The sequence below is a fragment of the Lontra canadensis genome, unplaced genomic scaffold, assembly GCF_010015895.1.
Source record: "Lontra canadensis isolate GAN:19392208 unplaced genomic scaffold, GSC_riverotter_1.0 scaffold103, whole genome shotgun sequence".
NCBI classification, from domain to species: Eukaryota; Metazoa; Chordata; class Mammalia; order Carnivora; family Mustelidae; genus Lontra; species Lontra canadensis.
The window spans coordinates 666,136-683,816 of record NW_022631097.1 but is presented as its reverse complement, the minus strand read 5'-3'; the positions used below and the strand labels follow the sequence as shown (position 1 = coordinate 683,816).

The 17,681-nt window shown below is 39.1% G+C and overlaps 1 protein-coding gene across 7 annotated transcripts in view; it reads right to left on the bottom strand.

Annotated features, from left to right (window-relative positions):
* Positions 1 to 17,681, bottom strand: part of PARP4 (poly(ADP-ribose) polymerase family member 4) — a 133,465-nt gene that overhangs the window by 58,650 nt on the left and 57,134 nt on the right. For 6 of the 7 annotated variants that reach the window (XM_032838200.1, XM_032838205.1, XM_032838202.1 and 3 more), the window contains 6 exons: positions 14,101 to 14,232; positions 13,219 to 13,305; positions 9,627 to 9,791; positions 8,606 to 8,652; positions 8,384 to 8,462; positions 4,862 to 4,999 (listed from right to left, as the gene is read on the bottom strand). In XM_032838200.1, coding sequence (XP_032694091.1) covers positions 4,862 to 4,999; positions 8,384 to 8,462; positions 8,606 to 8,652; positions 9,627 to 9,791; positions 13,219 to 13,305; positions 14,101 to 14,232 — 648 coding nt within the window. The remainder of the gene's footprint in view (positions 1 to 4,861; positions 5,000 to 8,383; positions 8,463 to 8,605; positions 8,653 to 9,626; positions 9,792 to 13,218; positions 13,306 to 14,100; positions 14,233 to 17,681) is intronic. The other variant, XM_032838204.1, reaches the window with a different exon arrangement.

Sequence of the window (17,681 nt, the reverse complement as noted above, 5' to 3'; positions counted from 1 at the left end):
GTACTATAGTTTGAAAACAGGAAGTGTGATGCATCCAGATTTGTTCTTATTTCTCAAGATTGCCTTGGCTATTCAGGGTTTTTTTGTGGTTCCATCATAAGTTATCTTTCCATTCGTTTGTGTCTTCTTCAATTTCTTTCATCAGTGTCTTACAGTTTTCAATGTATATATCTTTTGCCTCCTTTGGTTGAATTTATTCCTAAGTATTTTATTTTATTTTCTGGACCTATTGTAAATGGGATTGTTTTTGCTTTTTTTTTTTTTTTTTTAAGATTTTTAAAAATTATTGGACAGAGAGAGAGAGAAGAGTAGAAGCAGGAGAGAGCAGAGGAGAGGGAGACACAGACTCCCCACTGAGCAGGGAGCCTGATGCAGGGCTTAATGCCAGGCTCCTGGGATCATGACCTGACCTGAAGGCAAACACTTAACTGACTGAGTGACCCGGGTGCCTGGGATTGTTTTTTAATTTTTCGAACAGTTTGTTGTTAGCTCATAGAAACATAATTGATTTTTGTATGTTGATATTGATCATGGTGTGTGATCCTTTTGATGTGCTATTGAAGTCAGTTTGCTACTATTATGTTAAGAATTTTTGCACCTATGTGAACCAGGGATATTGGCCTATAGTTTTCTTATAGTATCCTACAACTTGCCTAAATTTGTTTATTAGTTCTAACAGTTTTTTAGTGGAGACTTAGGGTTTTCTATAGATGAGATGTTATCCACAAACGGAGATGATTTTACTTCTTCCTTTCCATTTGTATGCCTTTCATTTCTTTTTCTTGCCCAATTGTTCTAGCTAGGCTTTCCAGTACAATGAATAGGAATGGTGAGAATGGGCACTCTTATTTCTGATTTTAGAGAAAAAGCTCTATTTTTCACCACTGAGTATGATGTTAGCTATGGGTTTGTCATATATGGTCTTTATTATTAAACATATTATTATTAAACATACCTTTATTAGAGGTGTGTTCCCTCTATACTTAATTTGTTCAGATCTTTCATCATGAAAGGGTTTTGTTTGTTTGTTTGTTTTTTTAAGATTTTACCTATTTATTTGACCGAGAGAGTCACGGCGAGAGAGAAAATACACGCAGGAGGAAGGGGAGTGGAAGAGGAAGAAGGAGGCTTCCTGCCAAGCAGGCAGCCCGATATGGGGCTTGATCCCAGGACCCCAGGATCATAACCCGAGCTGAACGCAGATGCTTAATGACTAAGCCAACCATGTGCCCCAAGGGTGTTGAAATTTTCAAACACCTTTTCTGCATCTATTGACAGGATATTCTATTTTATTTTTTACTAATGTATACTTGACATACAATGTTATATTAGTTTCCTGTGTACAGCATGGCAATTTGACAAGTTTATTTGTTATGCTATGCTCATCACAAGTATAGCTACATTCTGTCACCACATGCTATTACAATAGCATTGACTATACTCTCATGCTATACCTTTTATTCCCATGGCTTATTCATTCCATAACTAGAAGCTTGTGTTTCTTTAGTGTTCTTTCATTTCAACAACTCCCTTTACCATTTCTCATAAGGCAGGACCAGTGGTGATGAATTCCCTTAGTTTTTGTTTGGGAATGTGTCTCTCCTTCACTTCTGAAGGGTAGTTTTGCTAGGTTTATGCTATATCGTGATTTATAAGAAATATGTATTTGATCAACTCATATATATTTGGTCTTTGTCCACTGTTCCTGCCTCACATCTCCCCAAACCCTTGGAATTTCCTAAGTGATCAGAGTGATAAAGGTATCTCTAACAAGAGACACCTCATGTTAATGAGGCAAGTTTTAGACCCCACCTAAGATGGGGGGCCGGTTGCCAGGAAAATCAACCATATGACCAGAACTTTCAGTTCTACCCCCAGACTTCTGGAAGGGGAGTGAGGCTGGAGACTGAATCAATTGACAATGACCAACGATTTTAATCAATCATGCCTGTGTAATGGAGTCATCATAAAAACCGCAAATCATGAGTTTTTAGAGAGCTTCCACACTGGTGAACACATGGAGATGTGGAAGAATGATGTGCCTGAGGAGGGAATGGAAGCTCTGCACCCTTTCCTCAGACTTTGTCCTATGCATCTCTTCCACCTGGTTATGCCTGAGCTACATGCTTTTGTAATATGCTAGTAATCTAGTAAGTAAAATGTTTCTCTGAGTTCTGTGAGCTGCTCTAGCAAGTTAATCAAAACTGAGGAAAGGCTTGTGGGAATCTGATTTATAGCTAGTTGGTCAGAAGTACGGTAACATCCTGAACTTCTGTGGTGGTGTGTGGGGAAACCCCCCAACTCCCCTTGGAATTGGTCCAGGAACCCAAAAGAATAGTATTCTTGGCTGGCAGTTTTTCTTTTCAGCACTTTGAATAGATCATCCCACTCCTTCCTGACCTCATGGTTTCTGCAGAAAAATCTGCAGTTAGCCGTGTGAGGGTGTTCCCTTATATGTGATGAGTCATTCTCCTGCTGCTTTCAAAATTCTCTCCTTGTCCTTGATTTTTAATTTTTTAAAATATTTTATTTATTTATTTGATAGAGATCACAAGTAGGCAGAAAGGCAAGCAGAGAGAGGGGGGAAGCAGGTTCCCCACTGAGCAGAGAGCCCTGGGATCACGACCCAAGCTGAAGGCAGAGGCTTTAACCCACTGAGCCACCCAAGCACCCTAATGTTTTGATTATAATGTGTTTTAGAGTAATCTTTCAACTGATCCTTTGAACTGCCTGGACCTGGATGTACATCTCTCTCTCAAGATTTTGGAAGATTTTAGCTATTATTTCTTTAAGTAATCCTTAAATAATCCTTTTCTCTCCTTTCCTGGGATGCCTGTGATACAAATGCTCATTTGCTTAATGGTGCTCCATAATTCATGTAGGCTTTCTTCACTCTTTTTCATTCTTTTTCTTTTCATTCCTCTAATTTCAAATGATTGGTCTTCAAGTTCATTGATTCTTCTGCATGATCAAGTCAATTGCTCTGTCAGTTGATCAAGTCAAGAAACTCTGTCTTGAATTTTTCAGTCTGTCATTGTATTCTTTAGCTCCAGACCTTGTTTCATTGTTTTATGGTTTGTATTTATTTATTAAGCTTCTCATTTTGTTTACGTGTTTTTCTCCTGATTTCATTTAGTTGTTTATCTGTGTCCTCTTGTATTATATTGAGTTTCCTTAAGATGACTATTTTTTAATTTGTTGTCACACAAATCATAGCTCTCCATTTCTTTAGGATCCGTTATAGGAGTTTTATTAGTTTTCTTTGGTGGTGTCATGTTCGCCTAATTCTTCATGATCCACATAAACCTTGCATTGTTTTCTGTGCATCTCAAGAAGCAAAAACCTCTGTTTTTACAGAATAGTTTGGCAGCCTCCCTGGCTGATGGGATTACCTCTGACACTACAGTTATGCAGGACTGGAGTCAATTTCAAGGCTGTTGCTCGGTATATGATGTGGTCTGCAGTTGACATTGTTGTTACCAGGGAGTCAGGTGTGGATCATGTCTGGTCCCTGGATGGCTGAGATAGCTCAGTACCTTGTTCGGCAGAGTAGCCTGGGACAAGAGGTCACTTTACAGTCCACAGCTCCTCAGTCAGCAGACCTATTACCAGGTGTGTGAATGGGTACAGCTTCCACTAGGTCCCTGGGAAGGCTCCTCCCTACTTGCTGGATGAGTCCCTGGGAGGGCAAGACTGACCCTGGACTACAATTGAGAGGAGCTGCAAAGTCCCGGAACTGTTTCAGGTTTCACAGCCACAACTGAGATCTGCAGACCTGCCTCTGAAGGTGCAGGTGGATGTCTCCCATGAGGTCTCTGGGTTGGTTGACTGGTCCCTGATCATCGCTGGAGGAGCTGAAGCAGAACATATGGCCCTTTCTGATCTCCTGAAGTGCAGAAATGAGCATCCACCAGGTCCTATGGGACTACTCATGGACTGCAGCTAGGAGGGTTCTAGAACTGAGAATAGGGCACTTTCAGAATCTTCAGGGTTGTAGATTAAAGTGTCTCCTGCTGGGTCCCTGGAAAATGTCTGAAGGCATATTTTGGTTTTGGTGGGTATTAAAGTAAAAACTACAGTCATAGAGAAACATACCACATGAGGGATTTGGTTGAAACCTTAGGAGTTTGTCAAGGCTGATTTTATAAGTGTAAGGGCCTACTTAGCCAGAGGGAGCCATTTTGTTGTTTATGCAGTAAACTTAGATTGACCCTGCCCCTCCCAGAGAAACTTACTTAAAAGCAAGTCCAGGAAACCAGTCCCAGGTAGTAAAGCTCAGATACAAGGGCGGGTCAGGCCAGGTGGAGACATCCAATCAGTGGGGCACATGTACTGTCTCCCTTGCTACCAAGGAGAGTGGGCCCCGCCTTTTGGGTGCCAATTCTGACCAAGGTGATAGGCTAGTTCAAATATCTACTAGGGTAAATTGAAAATCAATTGGCCACCCGTGTGTGACCTAGCATGACTGTGCAGTTTTCTCTGTGTGTTGCAATCCCATTGGCCACCTGTGTGTTGCCAGGCTCAACCACATGGCCTTTGCTCTATAAAAGTTAGTCTGTGAGGCTGGGAGGGGTCGCCTCTTTGTAAGAGACGGCCCCAACCAGTTGGTTTGATTCTCGATGCTTGGCGCGAAATAAAGCATTTCTTGACCTTCACTTTGTATCAGTCTCGCTCCTTTGATCATGGACCCATTATTGGGGGACATATCAATAAGTATTTTCAGTTGTAAAATCTTGGGGTGGTGAGAGCACATTTTGTAATGCTAGTTTTTCAAGACTATCAGTAATTTCCAAATTTAAATAATCTATTCTGAAATATTTTTTCAATAGTGTCTCCCATTTTTAAGTAAGAAGGACTATACCTCGCTTTCTTTTTCTGGATGTTTTTCAACCCACATTCTTGGGAGATATGCATCAGACAAACCAACGTGAAGAGAGAATCCATCAATGTCTAAGGAGCTACCTTCCATGGTGCTAATTACAGCTTTGCAGTCTGTGCGCTACAAAACAAACAATAATGACAACAAAGTAAATATTTGAATAATAACATATGATCAATTTGCAGTTACCTGTCAAGTGGCAAATCCCTGCATAATTTTTTTAACTCCATCACGAATCAACAAGGTAGTAATAAATTCCAAAATTATGAAATTTTTAGAAGTCCTGATCATTATCATAACAGTTACCCTCCTGAAATTCTAAGGTTGATCAACACAGTCAAATTGAGAAGTCTGAGACAGTCCAAATCCTGGATCCAAAGATTACAGATCTATGTATTTAGGTAGAACTATATCGATATAGCATTATAGCACATAGTAGTACACTAGAACTCAGAATAGTAAAAATAGAAAATTCAACAGAAATCTTATAATTATGCCTTATTTTTAAATTACATTTTCATAAATATAAAATAACTTTTGAAAATGTGGATGATGAGCTTTAAAAAAATGAAGGCAATGGGATAGATTATAAAATGGCCATAAAGTCTTTCCATTCCTGTGTGCTTGTTCCTTTGTAATGTGACTTTGCATCTCTTCCTATCAGAAGGTAACACCTATTTCTCTGCCCTTGAATCCAAAGTTGGACAATGTGACTTGCTTTCATGTGATGCAAGAGGCTTGGAAAACCTTGGTGCAATGGGGCTTGCCTTCCTCTGTTGCTACTGAGAACTTTTCCACTAACTATATGAATGAACCTGAGCTAACCTGCTGGATAAAGAGAGACATGGTCATCACCCCAACTGACACCAGGCCGCCCATCAGGTATTAGAATAAGCCCATTCTAGACTATCCTGTCCCAGGCAAGCCAGGGCAGCCCATTAGAACTGCCCAGCCAATTCACAAAACTGTGAGAAATAACAAATGTTATTATTTTAAACCATAAGGTTTTGAGAATGTTACACAGCAGAAGCTATCTGATGCAGAGGGTTTCTTGTTGAGGATAGAGTAAATATATATGTTTTCCTCTATTCTTAGCAAAATCCTAAAATTCTCTACCTTAAAAAGGAACCAATTAAAGGGTTTAAACCCGTAAAGATATTGAGGATAGGAACAAAGACAATAGCAGTTGAGAGATGTCAAAAATTTAAAAAAAAAATGGAAAGTTGATAGAGGTATGGTAAGTGACTCAGCTAGAGTGGCGGTAGCTACTACCTGGGTCTGGTGGGGGACTACAGCAACCTGGTAAGGCTCATACCCTTGTGGTACTGCAGAAAACAGTGGTAACTAGCAAGTAGACTATGAACTAAGTTCTTAATACAGGCCCCCTCCCTTTCCAAAGTAATGAAGCAGTTAGCACCAATAACTAGTACTCTGTTCTCTCATTAAAGAAAACTGAAGATTCATTTCTTAGAAAAATTCAAGCAAACAGCATCCACATTGGGGAATTTTAGGCATAAAAAAGCATAAGAATATAAAAAAAAAAGCATAAGAATATAGGTCAGTAAACTGGGGAATGAAGTAAAAGTTGGCATCCTAATGTGTGGGCCCCTCAGTCACTCTCCCTAGTCATACTTTATGAATAAGCTAGAGATGTTCTGAATAACCACAGAAGGGCTAAACCACCACCACGAGACTCACCACCCAACAGCCAGCCAGTTGCCAGGGCCTCTAGTACAGGGTCTTTGGTCCACTAGTTAGCTCCACTCACCTCAGAGCACCTAACTAGCTTTCTTGTGTCTCAGTTACAGTTGAACACAGAGAGGTCACCCAGGCATTTGAGGAAAAGCCTCTAACCCAAAATATGGAAACCAAAAAAAGAAAAAGCCAGAAAAAGAAAAAAGGAACTTAAAAAAAAAAAAATACAACCCAGGGAAGAGAAAAAATATATATATTGTGTTTTCAGAGAAACAAGAAAGAGAAGATAATGTACCCATGAAACACAAAAGATGCTATAAAAAAGGAGTACTGGGGCACCTGGGTGGCTCAGTGGGTTAAAGCCCCTGCCTTCGGCTCAGGTCATGATCCCAGGTTCCTGGGATTGAGCCCCGCATCAGGCTCTCTGCTCAACAGGGAGCCTGCTTCCTCCTCTCTCTGCCTGCTTCTCTGCCTACTTGTAATCTTTGTCAAATAAATAAATAAAATCTTTAAAAAAAGGGGGGGTACTTATAGAACAGAAAAGAGTTCTTACAAATTAAAAATGAGAACTTTTTAAACACAAATTTCAGTAGAATGGAATTTAAAATTGAGAATATTAGCCAGAAAGTAGAACAAGGAAACAATACAAAGGTCAAAGGAGAGAAAAAGAAAGAAAACAAGAGGCTCAATCCAGGGGACAGCTGACTTCAAGGCAATGCAAAAGGTGAAGGAAAGATGAACAATTTATTGTAAAAAAAATGTAACAAAATTTCCCAGCACTAAAGGCTATGCATTACATACAATGAATGACTATCACATTCCTATGAAATTTCAGAATACCAGGGATAAAGAGAAGATCTGAAACTCTTGTAAAATTTAAAACAAAACAAAACAGACTACATACAAAGAATGGGAGATAAGAATAGCATTTAACTTCTCAAAAGTCACACTGGAAGCTATAAGATAATGTTTTCAATATTCTGAGGAAGATGATTTTCAACCCAGGATTAAACATCTCAGCAAATGATCAGCATTCACACATGGATTAAGGCTAGCTGCAGACATTGCTGCCCACATGCTGAGGAAATTAACAGAGGCTGTGCTCTGCCAAATGGAGGGGAAAAAAACAAGAAAGAGGATAAAGAGGAAAAGCCCTACAAAGGAGAATCATAAAGAAAGGCCCTGGGACAACAGATGTCCTGTGGTAACCAAGCTGCATTGGGAGAGGACAGACAGAAGGGAGGAAGGTCTCAGGGGAAAAACATTATCTGAATTATTAAGAGCATTCAACAGTGACCAACCAATAGTATTCTGAAGAGTTTCAATCTATGTGTAAGTGAGGTTAATGGAGAGATAAGAGAAGGAAATTTTCAGGTACCACAACAGGAAATAAAAAAATAATTTTGAATCAGATGAATCAAGAACAAGCAGTTAAAAAAAAAAAAAAAGAGCAATTACAACTTTGGAGGGCACCAGAAAGGAGGTAAAATATTTAAAGTGGTTCACTGTCTCTGGAGGCTGGTCTGGAAGATGCAGGGCAGAACCAGGCTGCTGCTTCTTGTGAGAAGCTGTTGTTAGCATTATTTTCTTCTTCTTTTTAAGATTTTATTTTTTAAGTAATCTCTACACCTAACGTGGGTCTTGAACCCAAGGTCAAGAGTTGTGTACTCCGCCGACTGAACGAGACAGACACCCCTGTTATTAGCATTATTTTTTAAAATTTTTAAACCACTTGAATGAATTGCCTTTATAAAATAAAACTAATGCTAAAATAAAAGCTCCTAAAAAACAAAACAAAGATTTACTAACCTTTTGTCTCAGTTTATGTGTATCACTAGAAATGGATTCAATCACATATGGCATCTCAATGGACATAGTCAAAGAGAAGCTACCAAAAAAGAAGAAAAAGTCTATGATCTTAAATATTAAACAAATACTTGTTGTCATTTTATAGAATTTTAAGTAATATTTGAAACCATAAAACTAATATCAATTGAATGTCTTAAGAGGTTTTATATTTTTGGTACTAACCTTTGTTTTGTTCCTATTTTCTCTATATAAATCTTCTCTACTGTATCCTGTTAAAAGAAAAATATATATGTATAACTAAATATCTACTAAGTTTCACAATGAGAACTCTGAAGGTAATGTTACCAAGACTACTGAAGGTAATGTTAAACTGAAGGTAATGTTACCAAGTATAATCTATAGCAGCAACAAGACAACCGGTCTCACTTCCCAGTACTGAGACATAGAACATTTGCTCATGGAATCACAGTAACTTCTAAAATGCAACTGATATCAGGGATAATTTATCACCAATTTAACAGAGATTTTCAACTATACATATGTCTATTTGTGTGTACACACACACACATACACACACACATATACATCATACCTCAATATGCATACACACACACACACACATACACAATTTATATAAATACACACAAAGTAGAAACAAACTGTTACCCAGTAGCTTGTTCTACAATCTCTGGCAATGGAATTAAGGATTGTTGAAATTTTCCTCTTTGGTTTATTTGTATTCTTTATGCTTATCTAAATTCCTCACAATGAACATGTAGTACAGACACAAAATTTTTTTAAGTGACTGAACGGAGTAAAAATATTACACCTATTGAGCATAACTGTGTCTTTATTCTTTTCATTTTACAAACATCACATGTATCTAAATGCATAAATGGCATTAAATTGACTTCATGCCAGAAAGATTAGACTTTTTTCATGTATTATTATTACTATTTTTTTTTTTTTTTTAGAGAGGGGGAGAGAGAGAGAGAAGCATGGGAGGAGGGAATGAGGGAAAGAGAGAATCTTAAGCAGGCTCCCACCTAGCATGGAGCCCAACTCAGGGCTTGATCTCACAACCCTGAGATCATGGACCTGGGCCCAAATCAAGAGTAAGATGATTAACCAACTGAGCCACCCAGGTACCCCTGGAAAGATTAGCTTATTTTAGATGTTTTTAAATTCCTTATCAATAAATCATCAAATAAAAACTTCTTTAAAACTTCCTAAGCATACAAACCTGAATGTTTTCATTCAAAACTTTGTCCTGTTGCCAGGGTGCCACAGCAGCAGGCATGAAGAAGACAGCCCTGTTGCCTTGGATGCTGAGTTCCGTGATGTAGGTAACTTTGATAAGGACCTTAGCCTTAGGGGGTAGATTTCCAACACTAACAGTAAAAACATCCTGAAATAGAAACACATGACTCATTTTTCTCCTCAAAAGTACATCCATTCTAGGCCAGTTAATCCCTCTTATTACATGAGCCACTTAAATTATAATCTACCAGACTCTTCCTCAGAAAATGAGCATAGACCTTACAAGACGAATGGGCATGGGCAGTGCTTAAGGAGAATCCTGGAGCAGGTCCGCAGGGGATGGCATGACATCTATAGGGGGGTAGAAGGATAGGAGGCCCTTTGGGAACAGGACCTTGCCCTGACTGGGGAGTGTCACCTCTGTTCTCTACACCAGAGGCCCTGCATGCACGGCTCTGTTGGACAGACAGTCTCCACATAGCCCCTTCTTGAAGAAGCTGTAGCCTCTCTGACCTCCACAGCATCTAGCAGCAATTCCACCAGTGGCTGTAGAGCTAGAACAGTTTCACTAACTTGGTCCTCACTTTATTCCTTTGCCCTGCAGTTCGTGCATCATTTTATCTTTTTTTAAAAAAGATTTTATTTATTTATTTGACAGACAGAGATCACAAGTAGGCAGAGAGAGAGGGGGAAGCAGGCTCCCCGCTGAGCAGAGAGCCCGATGTGGGGCTCGATCCCAGGACACTGGGATCATGACCTGAGCCAAAGGCAGAGGCTTCAACCCACTGAGCCACCCAGGTGCCCCCATCATTTTATCTTTTAGAAAAAGTATTTCACTTTCTTTTCTTTTCTTTTTTTTTTTTTTTTTAAGATTTTGTATATTTATTTGACGGACAGAGATCACAGGTAGGCAGAGAGGCAGGCAGAGAGAGAGGAAGGGAAGCAGCCTCCCCACTGAGCAGAGAGCCCGACATGGGGCTCGATCCCAAGACCGTGGGATCATGACCTGAGCCGAAGGCAGAGGCTTTAATCCACCGAGCCACCCAGGCGCTCCTTTCACTTTCTTTTAAAGGGGCATTATAATCACTACATATAGGGATAAGCTCATGACTGGCTAGGGCAGAAAAAAAGAGAGGCTAGATCTATTTTTTCTGATACCTACACAGAGAAACTCTTAACACCCCATGCATATCTTCCCATACAGTTGGCTGCAATGCCATGAAACTTTTTGGTTTCTATTTGGTTTCTAGTTTGGAAAACTATTTTATGTTTGGGAACATATAATACTAATGATTAATTTAGATTTCAGGAGTAAATGATTACTTTTGACATCAAGGATATCCATTTGCAAGAAGATCCAATAAAGAAATGGATTCCTGTGAAGGGATAAACAATGAAGAGGTAATTATTGAACAGTTCACAGTGCTTGTCCTTAAAAAAAGTGCATAATAGCCTGGGTCTTATTTGAGACACTGCCACATAATAGTGTGGATTTGCAGTTCCATTTCTGTGTAGGACATAGATGCAGGATGTCACTTCTGTTACAAGCTGGATAATTCACAACACTGTAACTTGCTTGACCTGGCAGAAAGCTGAGTTGCAAGGCAGCCAAGTAAACTCAATTCCAAAGGGTTAACAAACCCCTCCGAGGAGAGGTGAGGCACAGGAGCTGTGGGGATTTCCCTATGGGCTCCCAGGGGGCTAGCATCTTGGTGCATATGGGGGAACTCATGTAGGTGAAGAGCGCGGGAAGCACCATTTGGTGCAAGACACTTTGTCCTCCTTTCTGATATAATGAGGTTTGAAATGTTAGGTGTCCCTACATAATTTTCAAACACAAATCATTTTCACCTCAATCCCTTGGATGTCTAAAGCCACTTTGCTAGTCTTCTGATAGTTGGGAACATCGTATATATAATATATATAACATATATACATTATATATATTATAAATTATAACAGTAATATACATTATGTTTTACATGCACAAACATATAATGTTCCCAAGTATAGAATACTATTTTATATGTATATATATGAGTATGTGTGTGTGCATATATATATAAAATGTTCCCAACTATTAGAAGTCTAGCAAGTAGAGAATATATACTTATATATTAAATATATAACACATATATAATAATATATAATATCTATAATACATTATATAATTACATTATTAATATAATATATTTTAGAGTGAGGACATTATAGTAGCTGGATGGCAAAATACATTCTGGGGTACCTAAAGGCGCTGGTTAGCAATGGTTCTGACCAGACTTTATCCACAGGTAATACCCTTTGTGAAGACTGTTTTCCTGTGGATCTTTTTCTTAGGGAAATATCATCAAGGAGGAACTATGCCAACCAATTCTTTTATGACAATAACCTCACACTGTGAAATAAACCCCAGGCTTTTAAATATATACTTTGGCCAGGAGTAGCATTATTAACTGTTTAACAAGGACCTCTTCCTTGCTTACTTCCATTTTGCAAAAGGTTATCTTATATGTAAAAAGCAATCATTTGTCCTTTAACTCTGTATTAATCTTTAGTAACTCCCCCCTCCACCAACATTAAATTTTCACAATGCTATGGCAATGTGGCATCCTCAGAGGTAGCATCTGAGGCACGTGGACCTGTCCTCAAAAACAACTAAATGTCTATGCTGGAGACAACGATTACAAACAGCACACAATCTAGTATCTGCCAAAGGCATATTTAAAGCATCTTATATTTAAGAAAAGAAATCTAGTGGACATGATAGCTGTCCCTTCTTTCAAATTTTCCATATTTTATCCCTATGAAAGCAATTAATCAGAAAGAAAAGAATCTGGACCTACCTCAGGACCCTGTAGAAAACTCTTCCCGGGATATAACTTGGTGAAAACTGGATAAATTGCTAGATAAGCTTAGTCCTAGGACAAATGTATATGTAGTGGACCCTTGAATGAGGTTGCTGATGCCTGTGCAGCCAAAAATCCACTTATAACTTTTGACTCCCTAAAAATTTAACTATTAATAGCCTACTATTGATTGGATGCCTTACTGATAACATAAACAGTCAATTACCACATACTTTGTATGTTAGATGTTATATACTAAAATCTTAAAATGAAGTAAACAGGAGAAAAGAAAATCATAAGAAAGACAAAATACATTTACAGTGCTGTATTGTATATTTAACCAAAAAAATCCCCTACAAGTGGATCTATGCAGTTCAAAACTGTGTTGCTCAAGGGTCAACTGTATATTATACTCTCTTATCAGAAGATGAAGATTATGTACCCCCAAATGTTTTCTTTTTGTTGTCACTTCTGGGAAACTCAGTTCCCAAGGTCAAAAGTAGGTCTTCTTATTTGTTTGGCAATACCGACACCATTTCCTCCTACCTTTAGCTAAGTCGAATGGTTCTGACCAGATAGACCTCTGCTTGCTAACAGCAAGTTAAACTCTAGGCCTAAAATCGCAGAAATTATCCCAGTTTCTACTATGGACTTCATGTTTCAAGTCGTATTCCAACTCTTTCTCCCTTCTGATAAGTGTGCTAGACTAAGGGATAAATCAAGCCGTACGGGTGCATCCTGATCCATCAAGTACGCCCCATGGCCCTGAGCGATGGCTTCTCGGTATTCACGGTGGGCGGCTCCCTTCTCTTTAACCTGGAAAAGATTATTTTTATACCAGTCATGGTATGAATAATGATTTCAGACTTTAACAAGAAAAACTGCAGCAATGTTTATTAAAACCTAGGTAAAACCCAGAAAGCTAAGAGCCTAAGGTGAATGGAAACTTATATAAAGTACATTAAAATGTACTCATCTAGTAAGAATTTGAAACAGAAAAGGCCAACTAAAGAGAAATCTCTTTAATTTGTTGGGACCATATTTCAGAGTCAATAGTGAAAAAAAAAGTTTGATTGGGACTTTATGTTGAACAAAAATAGTTAAGTTTACCTTACATTTAACAAAATGTGTTATTATTGCAACTGTAGGCTAATCCTTAGAATAAATAAAGAATGTATCACTTGTTATTTCTTTTGGTACAACTTTTCTTAAAAAGTTAACAACAGTAGTCATCGCATCAATTTGACTGTTACAACAGGATGCAAAGGATCAGTTTTTTGCAAAATTATAGAAAGTCTTCACCAATTTTCCATGGTGCCTCTCTTAAACTTTTGATATTGAAATTGCTCTGTTTCAAAGTGCTAGGCAAGGAATTTACAAGTCATTGACTGATGAACACTGGACAGGTAGGGATAGAAACTAGTTTATCAGGAAGGGATGTTTAAATGGAATCCAACTGTATAAATGCTTGGTTCTTTGAAGAATATTTCTGTTTTATGATAAGGCTTCTATTCAACCTTATAGCTATGGGAACTCAGGTGAGGAAGATTTGGGTAAATGGGAAACTGACCTTAAACCAAAGAGCAGTCACAGTGCATTTTCTCCCCTTACCTCTCCTACTATGTGCTTCCCATTGATGAATGCTTCAAAGCCACACACAGCTGCCTTCTCATTCAAAGGAAAAATATATCTTGCCTCAATAGGCACAGAACTTTGATTGGTATATGTCTGAAAAACAATGACCTGAAGAAGAAAAAACAAAAAAAACACCATATACTTGATGAAACCATATGGAACAACATTTGTAGGAACAACTATTAATGAAAACTATTATGCATCTTTTCTTTAAATTCCTTGAATTTTTATCATGTCTCTCAAATTCCCAACCCTTAGGACTTAGAGCATTCTTTGACTGGAATATAGAGTCCATGTCACATTATAAAGTGTACCAGCTACAGTTTCAGGTAATTCATACACTCTTGGCTGGAATAAAAGTCACTAGTATTACAATATTACAAACATTCACTTAACAGAAGCAATGCAGCTTCGTCAAGATGACAACAAGATAGCCTCTTTCTGTGTGGTCTTGATCCCTCCTTAGTGTCATGTGACCCAAACACTATTCCAGAATAGTTCTTTTTTTTAAACATTTTATTTATTTATTTGACAGACAGAGACCACAAGTAGGCAGAGAGGCAGGCAGAGAGAGAGAGAGGAAGAAGCAGGCTCCCTGTGGAGCAGAGAGCCCAATGTGGGGCTCGATCCCAGGACCCTGGGATCATGACCGAGCCGAAGGCAGAGACTTTAACCCACTGAGCCACCCAGGCACCCCCCAGAATAGTTATTTTTTTTTTAAGGATTTTATTTATTTATTTGACAGAGAGAGAGATCACAAGTAGGCAGAGAGAAAGAAGGGGAAGCAGGCTCCCCACCAAGCAGAGAGCCCGATGCAGGACTCACTCCATCCCAGGACCCTGAGATCATGACCTGAGCTGAAGGCAGAGGCTTAACCCACTGAGCCCTCCAGGAGCCCCCCCAGAATAGTTCTTATACCTGTTCTGTTTTCAGGTCTTGGCATTTCCCTCCTTTACCTCTCTGTATGTAGCCCTCCATAGCTCTTTCCATCTATCCTCACCTCTTCCTGTCTAGTCAGCTCCTGAATCAACTCTTTTCCACTCCTACCTGCTGTCTCTGTTCTTAGCAGATTCATTTTATTAATGGACTGTGTTTATCACATCACTCCCTTGCGTAAGAAAAGACCAGTCTTTAAAGAATTGAAAATTACCAAAAAAAAACCCCCCAAAACGCAAGACATATAATAAAGAATAATATTTTAAACATGTGGCAATAAGGAAAAAAAATTAGTCATTCGTCATCAATAATCTCTGGGAAGAGACTGAAATGAAAAACAAAAGCATAAAGGAAACAAACTTATTCCATAATGCTGTCTACAACTGGATTTACAGTAAGCTGCATTGCCCTTAGTGTATGTGCTGCACTAGAGGAAAAAATTTTAAGGGGCATAACTTGACTGTCTTCAAATCAATAGGTCAGCACCTTTCAGGGGATCGATTCTCTCATAGTTCTGCAAACAAAGGCCTCATTGGCTGGTGCAGCCACCTGCTCACCAGGCTCACCCTGAAACTGGAGGCTGGCCATGGCCCTGAATTGATCCTGTAGGATCTTAGAGTTTCTTGGGTGTCTGGGTGATCTGAGCCATCATAAAAGGTCAGAGAGCAACAGGCAGAGAGCCATGCAGATTGCTAACCAGGAAGATATCACGCATGTTCCCCGTGCATAGAACTCTTCATTTCTCTCTTGGATATTCAATTTTACCAAACCCCTCAAGGGCACGTATGCTTGACCTGTAACTGCCACATAGGGTCACTGTCTAATTGTCCTTTGGTTTGGGTTCATGTTTCCATTCTGCTCTGTGGATGTCCTGCCTGCATCTAGTTAGCAGGTCTGTCTTTGCACAGGAGTTCCCGGGGGTCAGGTCTATGTCAGCTTCACTCTCTGTATATCACATGGTATGACTGGGCACTCAGAAAGCAAGACATTTTAGGTAATGATGATAGAAGTATTTTTACTAGAACTTAGAAGAGAAGCTAATATACTGTACTAATTTTGGATATCTTTATTTTCCACCCTCAGATGAAACCACTATTTTAGTTTAGTTATTAAACTAAAAACACTAAACTCATTCCAAGAAGAGTCTAGTATGTGAGCTATGAACATACAAGTCCTTGCTGCTGAGCCTCTGTTTGGATTCCCAATGACAATCTCCAAGCCAGCTGTCTAATCACAAATAGGTGAAAAATTCACTGCTAAATCACGAGTTATTTTTTTTTTTTTAGAAAGTTACCAATAGAAAAAGCTTCATCAGGTTTAAAATATCAAATGGTGCAAGTTGTCTAATCCAAAGTAATGTACCGAGGATGTATGCCTCTCTTTGTAACACACTCATTAGTTTTTTATCTATATCTGTGAAAAAACGCCCTATAACCTTGACATTCATTGTATTTAATAGCCACATGCTAACTGGCAGATACTATTGTTTCCATTTTACATTTAAGGAAACTGAGGCACGAAGAAGTTAAAAAATGATTTTTCCAAGGTCGCAGAGCTGGAAAAAAATGAGCGAGGATTCAAAGTGAAGCCTCCAAACTCTAAATTCTCTGCCTTATACAATGCATCCCAGGTTGCACTACTGCATAGTAGTTAAAGAGGCTGGACTTGAGAATCAGAATGATCAGGGTTCAAATCTGTGCTTTATCATATTGTTCAATGTCGCCATACATCAGCTTCCTCATCTAAATAACGGGCATAATCACAGCATTCACCTCATAGGGTTTTAGGAGAATTAAATATAGCATGTGAAAACTCAATCCAGGGCCTGATTTATAGGAAGTGGTAACCACTATGGTCACAGTTCCTAGGTGGCTCCAAAGAGATTAGCAAGGGTTGAACATTTACTATGAGTGCACATCAGGGTCTTCCCAAAGTCTATGTTGTCTCCTTGAGCTATTCAGTGATGTGGGTATGGATCAGAGTGGGCCTGGAAATGCAAACAGAGTGGTCCATATGCAAACTGATGAGATATCATGGGTAGCATGCCCTGTCCCACCCAGGATACCCCATTTCCCCAGTTCAAGATGACCACTACAATTAATCTGATTTCCCTCTGAAGAGGGAGGAATATCACAATATTGGACTCAGATGTTCTTATTTTTCTAAGAGGTCTTTATAGTTGGTCAGTGCAGTCTTCAGTGTTTAGGAATGAATGATGAGGTCAAATCTTAGAAAACAGAGAGCCCTCACAGTACACTGGCAGCCTGCCTGCATGTGTGCCCATGAACTCTACTTTCTGTTCTGTGACCACAGCTGTACCAGCTGCATGCTTCTGGCTGAGGCCAAGCACTGCACTTGAGCATTGGCTCTCCCCATCTCCCCCTCACAGAACAGTGCATCTCCAGCAGTCCCCTCTGTGATACTGTGATTTATAATAAATATTTATTTTGGTCTTTGCACCTGTTTCTGGCACAGAGCTCCCCAAACCCTCAGAATTTCCTAAGTGATAAGAACAATGTAGATTTCTTGGTGCTCATAACAGACCCCTTCCAACCATACCTAAGTTTATGTCAAAGAGGTGACTTTTGACAAGTACCTAGGGATGGGGACTGGTTGCCAAG